The sequence below is a fragment of the Hippocampus zosterae genome, chromosome 10 (assembly GCF_025434085.1).
Source record: "Hippocampus zosterae strain Florida chromosome 10, ASM2543408v3, whole genome shotgun sequence".
NCBI lineage: Eukaryota > Metazoa > Chordata > Actinopteri > Syngnathiformes > Syngnathidae > Hippocampus > Hippocampus zosterae.
This window is the reverse complement of record NC_067460.1, coordinates 16,080,061-16,102,287: the sequence shown is the minus strand read 5'-3', so window position 1 is coordinate 16,102,287 and position 22,227 is coordinate 16,080,061. Positions and strand designations below refer to the sequence as shown.

The following is a 22,227-nucleotide window of genomic DNA, read 5'->3' as shown; positions in this document are numbered from 1 at the left end:
AACTCAAGCAGTTGTCTCAAGTTACTAGATACTGTGGGAAGATTACTCTTGTACATTATTATATTTGCCCACGAAGACAAGGGCCATCATAACAAATGTATTCCAAATTAGTGGCCCGAATTCAATGACAAGCAGTGAAATAACAATGTTATGAGTAGATCCTACCAAAGATCTGGCATGTAGGTGGAAAGACAACGTCTACCCATCTTGTTCAAATATCAGGTTTTCGGGATATAAAAAACATATATAAAAAAACTCCCTGAAGTGGATGAGACCCACCTAGTTTCGAAAGGCTCTGGCTGGATGGTTGACACACCTCTACAACATCACGTGGACATCTTGGACAGTGTCACTGGATTGCCAGCAGCTTAACATGGAAGTCCAGACTACCTGCTTCCCAGCCACTTCTTCCAGCTCTTCCCGAGGGATTCCCAGGCCAGCTGGGTGACATAGTCTCTCCAGCATGTCCTGGGTCATCCCCTGGGCCTCCTGTCGGTGGGACATGCTCTGAACATCTCACCAGGAAGGCGTTCAGTGGGCATCCTAATCAGATGCCCGAGCCACCTCATCTGGCCCATCTCGATGTGGAGGAGAAGAGGCTCGACTCTGAGCCTCTCCCAGATGACCGAGCTTCTCACCTTATCTCTAAGGGAGAGTCCAGACACCCTGCGGAGAAAACTCATTTCGGCTGCTTGTATCATAAATATCGTTCTTTCGATCACGACTCGTAGCTCGTGACCATAGTTGAGGGTTGAAACGTAGATCGATCGGTAAATTGAGAGGTTCGCCTTTTGGCTCAGCTCCTTCTTCACCACAACAGACCGATACAAAATCCATATATGGGGGTCATGACTGAAAAAAACAAGATCCTGGATATAAGTGGCCAAAATGACGTACCTCTTCAGGGTATCTGGGCTCCGAGGGACTCCGAGCTGAGCCGCTGGGCTTCCACGTTGAGAGGAACCAGATGAAGTGGTTCGGACATCTGATTCGGATGCCTCTCTAGTGAGGTGTTCCGAGCACGTCCTACAGGAATGCTGGAGAGATTATGTCCCATGGGTGGCCTGGGAATGCCTTGAAAAGGTTTACAGAAATGTATGTAGAGAGCTAAAGCTGCTGTCCCAACTCCTCGATTGTCCGAAACAGTCACTTGGCCCAAATATATAAGTAAATAAATCACAAAATGATGAGAAATCATTTACTGCTGTTTTATTATGAAAAGCCTCGCTTATCCATCTCAGTTGAGTTACATTCAAGTCTGCAAATCACATTGTCTCAATTCTTTCCCACTCAACACGTGTACCTTTGCTGTAATTGTAGGAATGACATACTGGTGCGGCATGTGGGCATTATGACAAATACCTGAGGAGGATGTGGCTAACATATTCTTGAGTGTCACTCACAAAACAAGCAAAAAATAAAATAGTCATCCAACAATAGAAAAACAATTGAAAAGGTAGACGGCACTTTGCAGGGAATCATACATATGAACAAAATACCACAAAGATTCTCTGAACTTTGTAAACTCATTCAACACAAAACACTTCAAAAACAGTTGGAATTGTGAAGGGTAATTACCATTGCTATACAAAGGAATGTATTTTATGGATTTTGTTGAGGGTGGATAAAGGCAAATATGAGAGGGGAAATAACCTGCAAAAATACAAAACAAATCGATTCATAGCAAAGTGGTAGATAATAAATTAACATTCTTGAAATAAAAAAAATCCTCTGGGGCCATGTGTGAAAATTAACCTACTATTGTAAAAAAAAAAAGTTCAGGCTCAGCAATGTTGTTGTTAACATGTTGCTATTTGAGACGAAAGTAGCACTTTTATATCTTTCCACAAACATGTTTGTACATATTCATTACCCCGAGTCATTTTGGCAAATGTTGATTTTCTGTATTTCTTTTCTAAAAAGTTCTTCCATTTCATGAAATCGCCCATATCAATATGTCCACCACCACATTTTGCACAAACAAGGTTCTCATTCACAATCCCGTCCACCAAATGAACTGAACAGTCAAAATTCACTTGCATGCAAACATTTTTTTCAGTTATCGCAGCAGAGAGCTGGCTCACTCGCCAAGAAAAAAAAAGTGTCGATTTCAACAAAACACCCATGAAGTTAATGAGATTCTTCCATCCTCACTCGTGATAACAGTGGTCAACATTTTTTTTTTGCGCCGATTACAATTCTTCCCCTGTTTTATTCTCTGGCACATAATGTTTACATAATATTAATCTGTAATATAGCAATATGAATTCATAGTTCAATTAAGCAAGAGATGACGTTTTTTTTCCTGAAACGTCATAGCTCAAATTATAATATCACATAAAATATTGATTGTGCCACAAAAAAAAAAACAACTGACATATTTTATGGAATCAGTGCCAACAATAAATTTAGGGACACATAAAGACATCCCACATCAATATTTGCTGTTGACCAGAGTAATTTGACATGACTCTTCTGAATGAAAACAAAAAAATAGATGGACACATTCCAACCATTTTCCATAACATTGATTAAACAACATCCATAAACACATTAATAACCCCATTGGATAATCCAACGTCTTCAGTCTAACTTGTCTGGGGAGGAAACGCGAGTACTCTGAGAGCACAAGCATGGCAGAAAACATGCCGTAAACAACATAGAGGAAGGCCATGAGATTCAAACCCTAACCCTCAAAACTGCGCAAACCACACATCCACAGTGCAACACTATGATCGCGAAATTTGTTTCCGTTTCAGGTTAAATTTGCCTATTGCTCATGCGTTTGGCAATGATATAATTTCCTCCTTCCTGGGATTAAATGTGGAAAAAAATATTCAAGAAGGCAATTACTTAAAATGGCTATTTCAGGGTCACAGTGAAGCTGGAGTTTGTACTGGTTGAAGGAAAAAAAAAAAACCTTCCAGGGTTTGTAAAAATGTGGGAGTAGCGTTTTTGTGCCGCCTCAGAGATAAACCTCGATGGTGTCGAAGATAATGCGGCGGCACAGCGGGCAGTTGTGTTGGTAGAAAGGCTGGTGGAGCAGGATGTCGGTGCAGCCTCGACACAAGCACAGGTGCCTGCATGGCAGCAGCACCACTGTCTTGGCGCAATCGTGACAGATGACGCACATCTTGCGGTGCTCCTGCTCGTTCAGCAACGTCAGCAGGTTCTCCGCCGGCGGCCTCCACAGTTTCTCCGCCTTCAGAGGTCTTACAGTGCTCGACGACGCCGACTGTTCCCGTTGGTGGTCCTCCGCCCTGCCGTCGGGCGGGTCCCGCCTGATCACCTCGCCATCTGGGTCAGTGCCCGCTCGGTTCTGCCCGTGGAGCTGCATCCTCAGCGCCACGCTCAACTGGCTGCTGTGACGAGACAGCTGCTGCCAGATTCTTCTCTCTAGCAGGTAGAGGTGAAGCGACAACCGGTGCAGGTGCCGCATTACGCCGTGTATTAAACACAAGGTTGAATGAAGCGCCGTGGAAAGGGTCCGGAGTGCCGGGAAGGAGTTCACAAAAGCCATGAGTCTCTGCGACGCCTGCCTGGTGACTTCTGGGTTAAGGTAGGCGGTGGTCGTCAGCGCTATGCCGACGGTGAGCACCAGGCCGTATGTGTTGAGTATGAAGATGCTGACAAAGATGTGCACCAGCGAAGCCAGGAAGTCCAATGCCAGCTTGCAGGGGGACCACAGGAAGGCCGATGTGCCAATCAGGCTGCTATAGAGGAAGGTGATGGAGGTCAGCGTGAGCTCCAGCGCCATCTGCAGAGGGCTGGACACCGTCTGCCACACACTGAGCAAGGCCGAGTGCAGGTTGAGGGCGGCAATGAGGGCGTAGTTGACCGTCATGTTGACTAGGTAGACCATTAGGCTAAGGGCTATGCCGCAGGCCTCCAGCAGCGACAGCAGCCCCCGGCAGAGCTGCTCCTTGCCGCGGAGCAGCATGTGCGTTAACAGGTAGCCCACCATCTTCAAGCTCTCCAGAACCCCCTCCAGAGAAAGCATGAGGCCGGCAGCCGCGCCTTGGGCGATGTGGGACATTGTCACCGCAGTGGAGAGCAAGAAGAGCGCCACCAAGTTGCACAGCTCCAGGATGCAGTAGACAAAGAGTGCAGGCAGATTGATAATAACGTGGGACACAGTCAGTATTGTGCGGACAACAGTGTGGACGAGGAGGTAATTGACGTCCAGCATTAAACTGACTACATCGAGGCATTTTCCGACAGTGGAAATAACAACGTTGACTGGTCCCATGGCACTGTGCGCTCAATGTGTCACCTCGTCAAAGTCCATGTTTGTTTGCATGCTCAGTCATATCTCATTCTGACCGTTGCTTCCTCCTTTGTTGCTGCATCCTTTAGAAGGGGAGAGAGATTCATTTTAGTTTCCCAATTTCTCTGAAGTAACGAGCTGCCGATACGAACGAACAACCGGATGTTTACTTTCAAAGACGCAACGACGACTTCCGCCGCATTTGCGAATTTCGTTTTCTCCTTTCGTATTTGTGACCCGAAATTCATCTAGTTCATGTAGCTACCTCATGCGGGAGTTGAAATGACCTAAAGAATTAGAGAATAGCAGAGAAAACACTCACTGATGACTGAAACGCGTTTTCCGTCGACGAGGTGGGCGCCATATTTGTCCTGGTCATGTGTTCTGGTTACTTCCGGGGAGTTGGTGTGCGCATGCGCAATATCCGCTCTGTTGTCCTTGACGGCCGCTAAAATAAGGACAGAAAGTTTTTTTAAATATTTAATATTAATAATAATAATAATGTCAATATTTTGTTATATTTGTGTGGTCAATTTTTTCATGACAAACTGGATTCGTGTGTTTTTAAGCATTAGAATAGAATTAGAATAGTTAATTAGAATAGAATGGAGTAGATAGATAGATTAGATAGACAACATCAAAACAAAATAACTGATTTAAAATTATTTGTTTCTGTTATACAGTATATGATATGTAAATTGGATATCAAGATATCAATTAACAATTTTGGCAGGGTGCTCAAGGTGGGTATTTCAAAAAACATTGATGAATCACTTTTAGTATAGCACGGGTAACATTTTTGACAGGACAACACAAATTATTTAAAAGTGCATATTTCTGTATTTTGTGAATGGCTTATTGCAAATTTCTCGGGGAAGTGGGGACACAAGATGTCCCTGCTGTATCTGCACATTAATACAATTTCGTGCTGTGTTTTTTCTTGTCATACCCATTATTTTGGTACTGCTTTACTTCATCCATTTCCACCAACCTGTTCATCTTAACAATGTCATTGGTATTTCCTTCCTCTCCTTAATCTTCATGTTGGACTGTTGTCTTCTTTTCAGAGGTGGTGGTGGTGATGATGATAATGATTATGATCTGATATGATAATGAGATATCCAGTTCCAAACCTTTGGACACATGACAAATGGCATTTGTATAAGCATCTCACACAACAGAGACACAGAGGCAATACATGCGGCTATAAAAGGTAATATAGGCTTTGCTATGGAGCTTCTTGCTCCTTTTATGGTAGGAACCCCTTTCTGGTGTATCAGCCAGACAGCCAGTCAGCTTCCTGTGTTTGTTTTGTGCAAGCTGAAATTGCTCCTTTCAAATGAACACAAAAATAGTTTGTGTTCATCCCTCCTACAGGGATTTCTTAAGTGTCTTTTACGGGCCAATGAAATATCATGTATCAGGTGCACATCCCAGAGGCATCCACTTTCACTGGCACTGTGGTCTTTGGTGGAAGATGTTGGCATTTAGGTGCATTTCAGTGACGCAGCATCAGGAGCAAATGCGGTTCAGTATCTTGCTCAAGGACACTTCCATATGGTCGTAATAGCCAGGGATCAAACCACCGACCTCTGGGTTGAGAAATGACCACACTACCACCGAGCTATGCTGACCCTAATGACAGGAAAGACAATAAGTAGTACAGAAAATAGATAGAGGGTATAATCAAGCAGGTATAAACATTTTGTTTTGTTATACGCAGATATCGCTGCAAAATACACTCCCCTTGTCAACAGCTGAGACCACTAACTCCACTTTTATTACTTCACTCGGGCGGCGGTGAAACCGAAGCTTGCTCGCACCACAAATTTTGGTTTGAAAAACGATCTGTCTTTGCTTGAATTGTGCCTGTTTTACTCAGGATAAACTCCAAATAAGACCTTGTCAAGTGAAGTTAGAGATTTTCTTTCTAAATATATTGCGCATGGTTGAAAAGGAATTGCTGAAAACATATGCAAGCATATATTTATTAATTATTTCATTATTGATTCTATTCATTTCATTTTTTGCTGATTGTGTTTGGGTGAGGGCATGAGTTCCCACTCTCCCACGACATGAGAACTTTGTTTGCATCAGTGGTTCTCTGGCGCAATTGCCAGCTATTGAGCGAGTATGACTAAGTGGTGGCTAGCGCCATTCGTTGCAGTGTGGAAAGCCCCACACTGACCCGGTGGGATATATACAAACCACTAGAGGTTTTCACCAGATACATTTTTGTGACTTTAAATATGGACAGGCAAGTAGACCCAGACCTCAGACAATGAAATGCATGAAGGGAGGGGGGAGGGGGGGGGGGGGATTTGCTCATGGTTTTTCTGGTGTGACTCAGAAAGATATGAATAACATGACTAACACCGTGGCACTCATCCAGGAGGAATTCCTCTTTGATCGGCCTTTCTCTGGACCTTGAGCACGGCATGCATACATCTGCAGGATGTTGCTAATAGGAGCCGCGACTTCCTACTTGGTTTCTGTTCTATTCTGCATCCGTCCACCCAAGCCGTGAGATTTCATTGTGTCGCCGATTTACCACGGTGGGCACGTCACTCCATTAGTCCTGATTCAGTCTTTATTTCAGGCCGGCACAATGTTACTGTGGGACCAAAAGGCATGTAACACTTTTTTTTTAGCTCTGCATATGCGGGTGACATAGTAAGTACGGTCTTGATACCGATTGGCTGTCCCTGACGACGACGACCGATGGACAGGGCCAGCCTGAAATAATGATGGAATGATAACTGGTGGAGTGACGTGCCCACAACTGGCTGTTTTTTTAGAAAAATAAACTACATGAGATGAACAACAACAATGCGAATACACTATCAGACGCAACTCTTGATCAACTAAAAAATACACGTTTGATGTTTAGTTTGACAATACACTTCAAATGGGATGGAAGTCAAATTCCAAAGCCACACTTTTCAGAAGTCATCAAAACAGACGAACGAAGAGGAAAGCCCCCATGTATATTGTATTAAAGCAGCTTTTCTCCCTATTATGATGTCAGTGGGGCAATTATGAAGACTAACGCTGCCCACTCCGTGTAATCGCCAAGGCGAAGCAAAGTTCACATCTTGTCCTGTGCGTTGATCAAAGTGTCTCTTTGTCACTTTCATCGTTGTCATGACAGCATTTTGCAAAAATTCTCATTCCTCTCCCACTCTGAGTCCCCTCACCACACAGCAATAACTGGAAGTCTCCCGACATAATCGGGCAGCAGCAGGAGCAGGGACAATAGGCGTCTCTTATGATGGGTGGACAACTCCCAGAAACGACTCCCTCATTGGCTTCGGAAAGAATGACTTCTTTTCCTCTCCTTCCTTCCTTCAGCCGCCTGCTTAGACCTTGAGCACAACACAGAGCTGCTGGTGAGGTGAACAGCAGCCATACTGTGAAATCATCGGTCACACTGAGGAGGCATGCACGCACATACACGGGTTTATGGTATGGATAGCGACGACAGAGAAAGGGTTAAAACCCACATGCATGACAACAGCATTCAAGATAATTACACCTTAAGCCTTTCGAGGGACAGCGGTTACTACAGTGGACAGCTTATCGCATTATCAGGTTACGGGGTGCACGAAAGAGTTACAAACAATTGGATGAAAAATCACAAATTTGGGTTAATTTGAATTCAATTACCAGGTCAAAAAGCGAGCCACTTGAGTCAACTTTCGTTTCACCAAAATAAATTCATAATCAATCAAATGGAATGGATGGGACGGAACAGAAAGAAGCCTGAGACACCTGATTCATTCTTGGAGAAATAGTTGAAATTGTCACAAACATTTCATGGAAAAATGTAAAAGAAGTTCCAACTTTATAAAAAGAGGATATATATTTTTTCGTATTTGATTGTTTCTTTCCTTCTTTCTTTCTACCTGCTCTCCTACAAAGGTCTTTACTTCCTATCCTTCCCCTCTCTTTCATTAATTCTTTCACAACCATCTCCTACATAAAGTCAAGACATTATATTCCAACTAAATGAACGTGAATGTCGAGTTTTCGCATTTTCTTTCTTTCTTTGACTTTCATTGTCATTCCTTCCTTCCTTCCTTCCTTACTTTGTTCTTTCTTCCTTTGTTTATCCTTACTTCCTTTCCTTTGGAGCAAAATCACAGGGCTGAAATTTAACAGGACACACTTTTGGCGGTACTGCAGGAAGTACACTAAGAGAAAAGAAAAGTGCTGTGAGACGTTGGTCATTTAATCTCGAATGCAGTAAGATTACTTGAAAATGTTTTAGGACCTCCGGCGTTGTGAGAGTTCAAGTTTCGTATGAACAAAACTTGACATGTTTCACGATGGAGGGATTCACGATGCTGAGACAGAGGTTCTTTCTAAACATGCGCTTGTTCTGTCTTATCCTGGGAACAGTTTAAGGAGTGGGGGCTTGGGGGTCTTTTCCTGCTTCTGTTTTCTCCATTCAGCCCCACGACATAAACTCACTGCCCCCCAAATTCCCACATGCCCTTTCCAGGATGTATCGTATTCAATATAGTAGAAAGGGGACTCTCATTTTGCAACTCATCCTCAAGGAATTTTAAGAGGCCTCTCTCAAAACAGTATTTCCGAATCGGCTATTTTTATTGATGCGATCATGGTCGCATTTCCCCTGCCACATCCTAGTTTCGTGGCAGCTCTCCTAATTTACTGACCTTGGCTGAACAATGCAGTTATTCAAAGAAAATTTTGTCATTTCAAACCGTAATTGCCGCGCTTTTCTCCAGAGGGAAAATTTAACGCATCAGTTTACACCATTTTCACGCAAATAAACTATCAATAAACATTGTTGTTTGCAGGTTCAGGTTTGCAAATACGCTTTACTGACCAATACTGGGATCAAATAACCCATACTGTTTTCGTGTATGTAAAGCATGAGGGTCCAAAAATATTTTCTGCGCAGATGTGCAATACAAAACACAATTAACATGACATCATGGTTGGATCAGAGAGCAAGAATGTCTTATCAGTGTCGGCATCATATTTCCATCAAAACACAATTGTAAATATCTCCATGAGCTCTTCCTCTCCAGTAGTTTTATGAGGGGAAATCCCATTTACAAAAGATCTGAGGGCAGTTTGACACACTTCAGTTCTCTGTTAAGAGTTGTCACAAAATCACATAGCATTACAATCTTCAATCCAGTGTGCAACAAAAAAGAATATTTATTTTTTTTGTGTGTGATCCAAAAATAAAGTCAATCACAATAATCTCGTACAGTCTTACACACACCAAACTGCAACTACAATAATGCAGTAAATATTGCTAACTTTATTCCAAAGCTATTAGCTTTTTAGCGGCATTTAACTGCAACTCTTTACTACAGATTTTTCTGTAGACTTTTCTTATACAAAGAAACAGAATTTTCAATGTATAACATACCTTTAAAGCCATTATAGCACACTTTTTCAATTTGTTTGTTCGTAATTGTGGAGGACACATTAATCTTGCGAAGAGCAGCCAGCTAACAGTAACGTTAGCGCTTCTGATCCACTCGTTGCTAGCGATGTTGACACTCATTGAACAGAACATGAACGGCCAGACGGCTGGTCAAATGAGCTCATAATTCACATATTTATTTAGGTACATCATTGATGATAGATTATTTGAATAATTAATTGCTGTAATGATGTGCCGTTACCTTTTGTTTGTTAAAGATGCAACTATGTTATTAGGTTAAAAATATGTCAGTCATGGCCACTAGTCTCTTTTAATGGTGCAATGCCTCTGAACAGTCCAGTATGAAACTCTTTTCTCTGTTGAATGACTACTCTGTATTCAACATAAAAGGCAAAATAGATGCATCAGGTGGATGTTACTTAAGAGTCGATCGTGTATCGGCAATGTCCTGGACTGGTTGCCCACTCCTCCACGAGAGTGACCAACAAAACTGAACAAATAAATGTCACACTGACTAACAAGACAAAGCGTAGATTATGCGCGCTGTTGAGGGGCCGCCTCACCATACATGCCACCCAGGCCAGATTAGTCTAAAGTCTATTTTGGTGATGGGTACGGACCAACCACTTTGAACATTCGTCGCCTCGAAGAGGGCGCGCACATTCACAGTGTGATGCTTTTGGCACAGACAGAAACTCCCTGAAGCTCTCTCATGAACTCTTTGCCAACAAATCAAAACGGATACACAACAGAAATAGGGCGATACAAATGGCAGCAAAACAAATCCAATTTGTACAGAGGAAAACAAATGCTTTTGTAACATAAACTGGCCACTGGCAAAGTGGGCCTGTACTTTCTATAATCAAATCAAGTGTATCCGGGGGAAAAAAATGCGTCATTACTTACTTTCAAGCAGGTATTAGTCAAGAGCGTTAATGGTGCGGAAAGGGTACAAACAAAACACCCGCCTCTGCCCCATCCCTTTAAAGGCAGCGGTGATCATCAGAGTGAAACTCCTTCAGAGTTACAGTAACGCAGATCTGCCTGGCTGCTCCACGTGGAGCCATGCCAGTCCACTTGGCAGCCACATGTATCAGACACAGTTTTCCAGCACGGAAGGTTAGAGATCGACGTGCACCACACGTCTCATCATTCTTTCATCCGCGTCCAACTGGACCGACTCTGAAATTTCACACGATATCAAACAAAGTCACGAAGGAATGACTTCAGTGCCCAGATGGTGAGGTTTTACAACAGACTTTGCAGATTGTATGCAACAGCAGGTGCCTTGGGTCTACTGATCTTGCCACACCTGACTGTGTCTTTTTTTTTTTCTTCAATTTTAAACCGTGAAATGTTTGCAATGCAGGTTTGCAACACGTGTACACAAAGCTTGTTAGATCAGTACAGTAAGTAAAAAGGCAGGGTAGCCAAAACATATTACCGGTATATATACCATCCATCCCCTTTATCAGGTTCGTAAATGGTAGCATATGTGGGAAGTACAGTTCAGTTGTATTTAACTTTATTCGTTTTCAAACATTTATTAAACACTGCATCTTACAGACCAAACCAGTACCGTAATATGTTTGTGCATTTTCTACACTTTTAATTTGAAATAATATTTTTAAAAAGGATGGGAATTTGGAAAGAATGTCTTTAAAAAATATCTGATTTATAAATTAATTGGAAAAAAAACCCTGGTGGTTAATGGATTATTAAAATACTTGTCTGCGATTGGCTGCCCGAAGACAGCTGGGATAAGCTCCACACAACCCTCATGAGGATAAGCGGTTCGGATAACGGATGGATCAATACTAAAATAATAGTTAGTGAGCAGCTCTATAATAGGAAAATATGTAGCTAATCCATGTGATTGGTATTGGAATCCGTATTTTCTTTTCTATATTTATGTTCGTTGTGCCTTAGATGCCAGAAATGATAAATTGTTCGGCAGGTGTTGCTCCGAATGTTTACTCTGTACTTCACAAAATTAACAAGAGTTGATAATGACTCGATCGGTGACTTGGCTATGTATCCTGGCAACCAGAGTAACTCCACCTAACCCAGAACCACAAGTCTCTATTCTCAACTCAGAACTCAAATTAAAAACGGAAAACAATATTCATGATGGGACCATTCTATTCGTTCAAAAACAAACATTGGTTGTAAAGACTGCAAAACCTACCGAGCAACCCATCTACTGTGAATACCTGACCTGTACCTTGTCATTGCAGACTGGTGAAAGTGAATGAAGTGAAGATCCCAGCCTGACATAGTTAGCACGTTAATATCTGCTCAACTTTGTTCCACTTGGACCACATTTGTAACAGCTGAGCTTGATGGTATAAAACGTGGGCGGGGGAGTGGGAGGCTGCCTTATACGGGCTGGGGAAGGGGAGGGTCGTCTGAGTTTAATCTTCAAAAGACGAAAAATATATATAATTAAGTAGTTGTGCTCATAATTTTTGCAAGTCCTCATTTCAGAGTTGCAAAAGGAACTTTGACAAACACGGTCTGCCTCACTTTCCTCACTGCCACCTGTTTAAAAGTCCCTAAGATGTGAGATGATTCCATAACCAAACGTAATTTCGCTTACACGCATGCCAGCTAGGACTTGTTTCAACTCACTATTGCAAAACAGGGGCAATAAATACAGAGGGTCCTCAAGGGTAAAAATAGCTCCCTAGACACTCTGTAGGAGGTGGGCAACAGGAGGATGCTAGCTAAGCTAACGGCGATAATGGACAGACCCTCCTACCCACTCCAGGCCACCCTGACGGCACTGGGCAGCTCCTTCAGCCAGAGACTGATACACCCGCACCGCAAGGAGAGGCACCGCCGCTCGTTTCTGCCGATTGCTGTCAGGCTATTGAATAGACGGTCCTGAAAACCTGGACTCACCTCCACTTACCCATTTTTAATATGCGTACATTTTACATTTATATATTTTTTGTCTTCTACTTTCTCCCTTTTGTAATTTTGCTGATGTAAATTGGGAATTTCTCCATTGTGAGACAAATAAGATTTTTCTTATCTTATCTTATCTTATACTGGAATCATGAGAGAGATTAGCGGAGTGTGCCAGGTCTACCGGCTTTGGTTTACAAATACTTGGGTGAGCCGAGCTGATTGTCAGTTTACAACAGTTCAGCCATCGTTTTTCTTGAGCACATGTCTTTATTTGAATCACAAGTGAGCTATCCCAGCTGACTTTGGTTAAGAGAGTGTGGGGTACACCCTGGATTTGTTGCCAGCCACTCACAGGGCACATCGTTGTTGGCCAGTGGTCTTATAAGTACAGAGTCAACAAACCAAAGTATTGGTCAAATTAGGCATTGATGATCCGTGCCGCTGTCTGAGAATGTGTTTCGTAATATCAAACTGAGTCATATGTTATGCACTCTATTACAATTTGGCAACCTGCGCACGTATTCCATCAGCGAAAGCCAAAACCATGTTCACATACTCACAGACTGTTTACCTGCCAAAAGACCAGCAGTGAGACAGAAAGAGAGAGTGGGAGCAGGAGAGAGAAAGAGAGATTGAGAGAGCAAAGAGCAAGAGAGGTCAGCATTGCATACTTACTGTACTATAAATGATATGATGTCCTCTGCCAGGTGTTTTAACATAGTTTGTACTGCAGGCCTGCCCAATTCATTCCCTGTCCCGTGTCCATATTAAGATCGGTATCCTACGCGGAGAGAGAGTTGTCCTGTATTAGAGTACATCTGAAACAAATGATTATAACAATATATTTGAGAGAAAAAGCATGTTATTTTGCCTCATTCAAATCTTAATATCTGCCGGTTAACCTGGCAGATCTTCGACCCATTTTTCTCCAGATTGTCGCTTTATTTCTCCATTTTCTGTGATCTCTTTTATTTTCTTACCACTATTTTTTATTTTTCTTCTTCGTGCTACCGCTATTTTTATTCGTTGTGGCAGGGGTTCGCTTTGGCCTGGGGAGTCAAGTTCAGCATTCGCTTCAATGATATCTGGCGCCATCTAGCGTCATGAATGGGTATAATATCTAGACCCCGAATATAAGACGACCCCCACTTTTTCAGTCTTATTTCAATGCAACAGTCTTATATTCGGGCCAATACTGTAATTATACTTACGTCGAGTTTTCACCAGATTTTTAGCGCCCCCTAGCGTCCAAGGCGCCCTTAGCATCTGCCTATTTCACCTGATGGGCGAGCGGGCCCCGGATGTCTCAGGTGGATGTCCTGGGACACCGGCTCGTGGGCCACACTCGTTGCACACGCGCATCGTGGAACCCCCAAGTATGATTTTTATTTTTATTTTTTGGCTATGTGTGACCACTAGTCTTAGTCCCCCCGCATGGGTGCATCCTCCCTCCCTCAATGTGTGTGCGTTTTCAGGACCACTCCATGCTACACTCTCCTCCTCCTGCCTCTCGCACACGCACTTTCACATGCACATCAGACGGACCTCCACAGCACTGATCAACAAGCATGGACGCTCGGCACTCTGCCTGTCTGCTCGCCGGACTTGTGTTCCTCCTTCACGGCTTCGCGGGTGAGTGCATCCGCTGCTCATCGCAGAGATAGGGAAAGTCTTTCTCTGAAAACAATTAAAAGTAGATAGTGGGATATATTTGGGCTTTATAACACACACACACACACACACACACACACAAAAAACGATCAGCGGTTTGCCTGCAGACAAACTATTTAGTGCAGGTTCAGTGTAAACTCCACGTGACTCATTCTCTTGCTTAGAATAACTTTCTGGAAAAAAAAATCAAGAGTGCTGTAATAGTTGTGTTTACGCCTGCAGAAACAAAATTGATAGTGCACAATCCTACAGTTGTAAAGTGAAGTTGATGTAACCTCTTAGTGGTCTGACAGCGCATGATAACTATCTTTTTAAAATTTCCCCGACCCATGATTGAGCAGGTAAACTGGAATAGGACGGATCATTCACTGTATAAAGCGGCTCCCATAAGCTGCCTGCATGTATTTTTAGCGCTGCACAGAAGTTCTCTGCTTTCTGTCAGCTCCTGTCTGACCCGAGCAGTACGTTCCGGTCACATATCAGTGAAAGAAGTTCTCAGCGTGCATTGAGATGCGTGTTTAAATTAATTATTTACATGACTTGAAGGGGAAAAGTAACAAAGGTTTCCCGCGCGCATTACATTGGCTGCAAAAGGTTGGCCGTTTATTTTGAGGGCAGCGCGGCTTGAAACCACGGGTGTTAACCACGACCGTGCGGCTTCGTTTCTGTCGTTGATTGACTTGTTTGTGTGTCACATGCCGCGGATGCTGAACGCGGCCTCCGCCCATGACGAACCTTTCCTCTCTTTCAGTCTCGGACTTCCCTCCCGCCCTTTCTTATGCCCCTTTGTCTTTGGCCACTTTTCCTTACCTCCTCCATGCACATTGTGTTTGTTCATCTTCCGTTTCGGGTCAGCCTGACCATTATTCACAGGCTCTTACAAGCACCCAACACTTAGTAGTCACTTCCTGGACCTCACCCACCTCCCTCACATTCCTCATTGCACCTGCATTTAACCGTTTTAACACAGTGGTTCATGTCATGCCAAGGAACTAAGTTACAGTGAGAGGAGGCGTTTCATTTATACGTCCTTTATGTCCTTGGCCAAGACATTTCATCCATCTTGCCTCCAGTGTTGCTCACGCGAGTCTATGGCTGGGTGTGAATATTTGGTGGCGGTCGGAAGAGCCGTAGGCACATAATGGCAGCCACACTTCGGTCAATCTGCCCCAGTTGTGGCTGCACAACTTAGTTCAACACCACCAGGGTGTGAACGTGTGCGTGCAGGGATGTTTAAACATTGTGAAACATTTTTGAGGTCGCCCCCAAAAAAGGGATATAAATCTGATAGATTATTCTGATTAACCGTTGGGCCAGATTACCAGAATGAAAGTCATGATACTTGGTCGTTGATTTGCGTGGGTAAACAACCGGTTGCTTGGAGTCGCTATGTGGGTCTATGCATGTCCGCATGAGTCGCTCATCTTTTGTCTCCACCATGACATCAGAAGAAAGACAGCCGGGGGTGCTGAAGTACAGCAGTGACCCAGAACATATTCACTTCCTGTGACATGGGCCAATCAAGCGGGGCCAAAGTGCAGCCGCATTGGACTTGGCTCATGTCAAGAGATTCGCTGTCTGCTCCTCGTGGCGACAATAAACGACTTTGTTCTGTCGCGGCATGTAAAATGGAGGCTGAACGGATCTGGCTGACGATCAGCACAGTGCAGCAGTGGATGTCCATGAATCGAGATTCTTCTAGAACATTTATCACTTAGTGGAGAGCGGCGCTTTCATTTGTCACCCTTGTTGGGAAAAGGTGCCGTGTGGAGGTCTTTTGTTGTTGTTGTCAAACATAAAGGACACTTGGGCTGAGACACAAGCTCTCTCAATGGAAACTAAAGATTTTTTGTTGTTATCGACTATAATGTGATTAAAAGTCTTGTCGAAGCTGATTAATCAATGATATCACTAATATTTTTAGCACAGGCTAGTGGTGCCCAACTTTTTGGCACCATTGACTGGTTTTCACATCAAAACATTTCGCTGCACCACCATGACAGCAAATAAAAACAAATAGCTAAATTTAGATCCAATTCTTTTGGCAATTAAGTGCGTGTTGTCAATGTGTTATGAAAAAAGTTCTCGCTAGCACTCAATTGTTGTGCCAGCATCATTGGACATAATATTGTGGCAATGACGAACGAACGAACGTTCCCGTCGTTTCTCACCACTAGTGCCGCAGTCCGGCTCATTTCAAGAGTAGCTGTGATCAGAATAGCCGAAGCTAGCCAAGCTAATCACTATACTCGACGACAACCATCTTATTTTTGTCATTTCTGAATGACTACATACTGTCGTTTTCAATTCTGCTCAATTATAGCGAGCTGTTGCTCTTGCTCCGGCTTTCTGTTTTCCTGACTCGCCGAGATGAATTGTGGATTAATGCCGTTGATGGCAGTTGCTAAATATAACTCATTGCCTCCAGGCATTTTAATCACAGGATAAATTCTGAGTCTTTTCAGTCACATCACGTGTGATTGAGTAATTGGGCCTATTACGGTACACTTTCAAGCAGATTCTTGTCTCGCGGAGCTGCGCGCTAAACGGTACGCTTCTTTATTCGGCGTGAGCTTTGAGCCGTGTTGACGTGATCTCATGCAACAGCGTCCTCCGTCCAACACTGTAACTCATGCGGGCCTCAAACCGCATCTGTCTCACCTTTAAAGGGCAGGCATTCTCGGAATTGTGAAACATGATACACAATAACTTCTGACGTGAGATCAGCTCACTGAGTAGTCAGATATATTCGATAGTAGCAAAAGTCTTGGGAGATCGCCGTTGCTTTTCTGTGTTTTTGGTTCGTGGGACATTTTGGTCAAGTGTATGTGCTTCCATCTTTATGGGAAGTTTTCATGGCATCACTTTTTTTCTCTTCTAGTTCTAGGAATGACTTAGATTTGCTCTTGATTTTACTGCTTGGTGCTTTCTACCGCCTTCATTACCGATTCGTCTTGTTTTCTGTTTTTTGTGTATGTTAAATCGCTCCATGTACAGCACTTTGTATGCAGCGATGGCTGTTTGAAAGTGCTCTATAAATACTGTTGACTTGACTTGACTTGACTAGGAAGAAATCAAAACCTGGATTGCACAAAATTTCTTGAAATTCAACAAAAAGAAGACAGAGGTGATATTGTTTGGTCCCAGTGGCCCTTGTACATTCCATCCTATAGACTTGGGCCACCTGTATCCTTAAGTCAACAGTCTCAAACTTGGGCCTTAAACTGGACAGTGATTTCAAACTCGATCGGCAAATTGGTGCCATTGTTAAATCCAGCTTCTTTCACCTTAGACAGCTGGCCAAAATAAAACCTCTCCTCTCACATGAACACTTTTAGACAGTAATTCATGCCTCTGTCACATCCCGGCTCGATTACTGCAATGCCCTTTACTTTGGAGTCAGCCAGTCCTCCATTAAGCGCCTTCAGCTGGTCCAGAATGCCGCTGCTCGCCTCTTGACTGGTACTCGTAACTACCATAACTCCTACTCTGGCATCCCTTCACTGGCTCCCCATTCATTTTAGAGTTATTTTCAAGATCCTCCTCTTTGTTTTAAAATCTCTGAATAATCTCGCGCCACCTTACCTCATCCGCCCCTACACACACACACCTGTGGACCAGTCTTTGTTAGAAGTACCAAGAACTAAACTGAGGCTCAGAGGGGATCGAGCCTTTTCTGTTGCTGGTCCATCTCTCTGGAATGACCTCCCACTGAACATTCGGCAAGTCTCCTTGCTGCCCATCTTCAAAGCCCTCCTCAAAACTCACTTGTATTCTTTGGCGTTCGACTCATCATGACTTAGATTTGTTCTTGATTTTACTGTTTGGTGCTTCCTACCGCCTTTATTACCGATTTGTCTTACTTTTAATTGTGCATGTTAAATTGCTCCATGTACAGCACTTTGTATGTTTGAAAGTGCTCTATAAATACTGTTGACTTGACTTGACTAGTTTGACTGTGTCCCAGTGCACAAAGTAAAATCCATGTAGTGGAAGCATGTATAGATCCCTGACCTCAAACCCATCAAAAACATTTGGGTTCATCCAAAAGTGAACACTTTTTCCATGTTTAGTTCCTTGTGGGTATGATTAACCAGTGGTCCCAATACTTTTGTGGGTTGTCCGAGTGCTGATCTTCTGGAAAAAACAACAACAACAGAATAGTAAAATTACCCGTTGTAGGGTCGCACATCAACTGTAAAGGAGCGTACTTCAGTCAGGCATCGTGCATAAAAGTCATTGATGGAGGAAGATGTGATTTACTATCTGGTTCTTTTTGGCAACATGATTATAGCCTCGATACAAAAGTACAAACAAATATAATCCTATTTTGTTTAACCTTACATTCATTTAAAGTGTGCCCAATAATTTGGGATAATGAGTAAAAATAAAAATAAAAAGGTCATCAAGAAAATAAAAGATAAACAACATGACTCGCCTTTGTTTTAGGTTTTTTTTTAAACAGAATAATACAGTGTTTGCTCAGAAGTGGTGTAGTGGTTTACCCACAAGGCAAAGGTTTCATTTTACAGTCTGATCCTTCCATTGCTGTGAATCTCGTCCATTATCACCATGACCAGGGTCAATACCAGGCAGCGCTGGAGGCTGATTGGTGGACACAGCTGCTTTCAGGACTTGTGCTGTTATCATCACTCTGCCGCGTACCTCTATTATTGCGTACGCATGCACTACTTTTAAACAGCTTTCAAACAATTCGGGTGTTGTTGAATGACGTGTTTACAGAAGCACTTGTTTTACAGTTGCAGGGAGGAAGGAAGTTCTAAATGTGTTTTGTCTCCCGAAACAATTGAGTCGCCAAAAATGTCACTACTTCTTATGATAGTGTGCAAAAAGAGTAGTCGGTTTAAACGGAAGGATTGATGTTCGGGTTGAAAAATGAAATCTTAACAGGAGGAAGGTTAAATAATGGTTAAAGAAAATTGCAACTTTGATAGCTTTCTCTAGATGACATAATTAAATAGAAGATCGCAGGACAAAATTAAAAATGACGGCTTGTATTTCAAAACAAACGAAAAGTTGGGTCAATCACATCTAATGACACCATTGATCTTGAAATTTGCCCCAAAATGCAAATCAGTGGTCGAAAATGTGCATTTTTTTTAACCTAGTAATATCTGCATTGGCATGGCATTGGGATCAATTGCTCCTGTTTGTCGACAATGTAATACCAGCTGTATAAAGTGGATTAAAAGGTTGCCGGGCCTCTGTCGGGGCTGGCTGGTACCACTTTAAGCTCCATGCTGAGAGCAACAGCTGCACACAACTGGTGACTGTACAATGACACCCCCCCCCCCCCCCCCCCCTTAGAGTCACACTTTTTGTTCGCAAGATAATACAAGACATAGATTGAGTTGATGAAAACTACCAAGGAAGGCATTGGGAAGCCTCTGTCAAGGCCAAACTGTTAACACAAGTAAAAGTAGTTATACAAATACTGGTATTCATTGATCCCAAAGTGACTCAAACAACTGTGGCCACACCTTTATCCTGATCCTCAACCAAAATGTTTATCCTGATCCTCTACCAAAATGTTTATCCTGATCCTCAACCAAAATGTCATGGCTTTTTCCTTGACTCATGGATGACCCGTTTTATGTAAAAAAAAATGATTTTTCCAATTTCAAAGTATTCATTGGAATTTCTTACCACATTCCAAAAACATGCATGGAAGACTCTGACTAGTCCCTATTTGTCATTGTGAACGTGAATGATTGTTTGTCTATGTGTGCCCTGCGATTGGCTGGCAACCAGTTCGGGTTGTAACCCACCTATTGGCCGAAGATCGCTGGGATAGGCTAGAGCACACCCAAGACCCTTGCGAGGATAAAGCGGTTCAACTAACGGATGGCTGGATGGATCTATTTATCTATCTATATTTTACACACACACACACGCGCATGCCATTCATGTTACTCATACTGCACTTTGAGAATCACTGTGCAATGGCAACCCAAGACCACCTGCTTTAATACTGCGGACCAGGCAGGAAAACTCAAACGCCGCGTTAGCGCTAGCAACTGCAAAAAATGTTACTGTTGAGTGGACCATGGCTAAAATGCTCGACACAGACATGCCGTGGGTGTTTGTCATGTCCTTAATCACGAAACCACATGTTTCTATCGAGGTTTTTATCACCTTCCTGCAGATAAGCCACTGCTGATAAATGCATGTTTTGTTTTGAATGCGATGGTAACACAAGACTAAAAATGAATGGAAAAAAAGTGCCACAAGGTCAATTGTGGGTAAAGAGACATTCTGCTCTTGCTCTTTGTTGTTTTGACTTCTTTTTGCAAGTTCATCAGTCAAAAGGGGACCGTAAATGACATTTCACAGTCCGTCAGTTCAAAACGCAAACAGGATGAGGGGTTCTGTGGCATCTGCAGATTGTCAGAGGGGCAAGTGACCGTACCTTTTAAGACAAGGGAAGAGCAGGATGTCTTCTGACGTCTTTGCGTTTGCTTGTTGTTTGCTGAAGTTGAGTGTCCCTTCTCTGGAATGAGCTGATGACGTCATCACAAGTTCGATGTACTGTAAGTCAAAACAATAACAATGATCAAGATTCCAACAAGGGTTGAAAACTCGAATTTCTCCGTTGGTGCAAAGGTAAGTGTGAATGCAAGTTAGTTGATCGATATGTGCCCTGCGATTGGCGACCATTATGGGTGTACCCCACCTTCCAGTCAGCTCGGATCCCAAGGATGAACTCATGAGTGACTGTTTAGCCAAAGAGAATTTTAGACATGAGGAGGGGTGGCAAAGGTGTATAACAGGCACTTAGTGCTACTACCTTACTACCTATGGAAGAAAAAGGTGCCACTCGCTCAAATAGTGATGTAAATTGCATAAAGGAGCAAATATTTTCTACAAAGTACTGTTGAATGGTCATAGAAAAGTAACTACAGTCAAATTACTTGACTTGAAAAATGAACACGTTCGACTCCTCGTTACTTGAAAAAGCACACATTTTGGAGTGCTTACCGCCATCACTGTGGTTTTTGTTCCCCGCATGTGTCAAAGGTGACTCCGTATCCCCGAGGGGAGGCAGTTGTTCCTGCGTGTCATTCACACTGACGCCAGTGCCACACGGACGCTTAGCTTTCACAAATGAAGAACATTCCAGGAAGCTGCATGGGGTGTGAAGTAACAAACGTAATGGACATTCCTAGGGAGAAGACTTGGAGTGGTTGCGAGCCATGTGCTATAGCAGTGATGTGTGTCATCCAACACACGCCAAGGTTTAAAATGGCAGCTTTGAACCGATATGGCAGAGTTTGTGAATCCATTTTTGAGTGTTATTTTTTTAAGTCTTCTCATGCAAGACTCTTACAGCAGGTATCATGTTGCTAAATTAAATTGACAGCCTGATCACAGTGAAGGGATGTGAAGAACCGGTTGCCAGCCAATCGCAGGGCACACCTAGACGAGAAACCATCCATGCGCAGACTCACACCTAGGGACAATTTAGAGTTTTCCATCATGTTTTTGGAATGTGGGAGGAAACCGGAGTACCCAGAGAAAACCCACCTTGGCACAATAAGAACATGAAAAAACTTCACACAGGAAGGCCGGAGCTGGAATCCGGGACCTCTGCACTATGAGGTCGACGCGCTAACCACTGGACCAGCGGGTTACCCTGGATGGATAATAGAAATTGTGATATATAATTATCTTTGAGGGCGGCCCGGTAGTCCAGTGGTTAGCATGTCGGCTTCACAGTGCAGAGGTACCGGGTTCGATTCCAGCTCCGGCCTCCCTGTGTGGAGTTTGCATGTTCTCCCCGGGCCTGCGTGGGTTTTCTCCGGGTGCTCCGGTTTCCTCCCACATTCCAAAAATATGCATGGCAGGCTGATTGAACACTCTAAATTGTCCCGAGGTGTGAGTGTGAGCGTGGATGGTTGTTCGTCTATGTGTGCCCTGCGATTGGCTG

The 22,227-nt window shown here is 43.3% G+C and overlaps 2 protein-coding genes across 10 annotated transcripts in view; one reads left to right on the top strand and one right to left on the bottom strand.

Annotated features, from left to right (window-relative positions):
- Positions 1–1,194: 1,194 nt before the first annotated feature.
- On the bottom strand, positions 1,195–13,495 carry rnf26 (ring finger protein 26). 3 transcript variants are annotated; one of them, XM_052077955.1, is made up of 5 exons: positions 13,284–13,495; positions 5,715–7,632; positions 5,259–5,400; positions 4,590–4,715; positions 1,195–4,350 (listed from the first exon to the last, which is right to left on the bottom strand). In XM_052077955.1, exon 5 carries the CDS (start codon positions 4,247–4,249, stop codon positions 2,966–2,968), a length of 1,284 nt encoding a protein of 427 aa, XP_051933915.1. In that variant the 5' UTR covers positions 4,250–4,350; positions 4,590–4,715; positions 5,259–5,400; positions 5,715–7,632; positions 13,284–13,495; the 3' UTR covers positions 1,195–2,965. The 3 variants fall into 3 exon arrangements, with proteins under 3 accessions (XP_051933915.1, XP_051933918.1, XP_051933916.1); XM_052077958.1 differs by having other exon boundaries at positions 1,195–4,715; positions 5,715–5,902; positions 7,465–7,632; XM_052077956.1 differs by having other exon boundaries at positions 1,195–4,715.
- A 580-nt stretch (positions 13,496–14,075) lies between these two features.
- Positions 14,076–22,227, top strand: part of mcamb (melanoma cell adhesion molecule b) — a 77,509-nt gene continuing 69,357 nt past the window's right edge. For all 7 annotated transcript variants that reach the window (XM_052077954.1, XM_052077953.1, XM_052077952.1 and 4 more), the window contains exon 1: positions 14,076–14,240. In XM_052077954.1, the coding sequence (XP_051933914.1) occupies positions 14,177–14,240 (64 nt within the window). In that variant the 5' untranslated portion in view covers positions 14,076–14,176. The remainder of the gene's footprint in view (positions 14,241–22,227) is intronic.

Coding starts and splice junctions, on each gene's coding strand:
- rnf26 (XM_052077956.1), bottom strand. CDS start 4,249: ATGGGACCAGTCAACGTTGTTATTTCCACTGTCGGAAAATGCCTCGAT.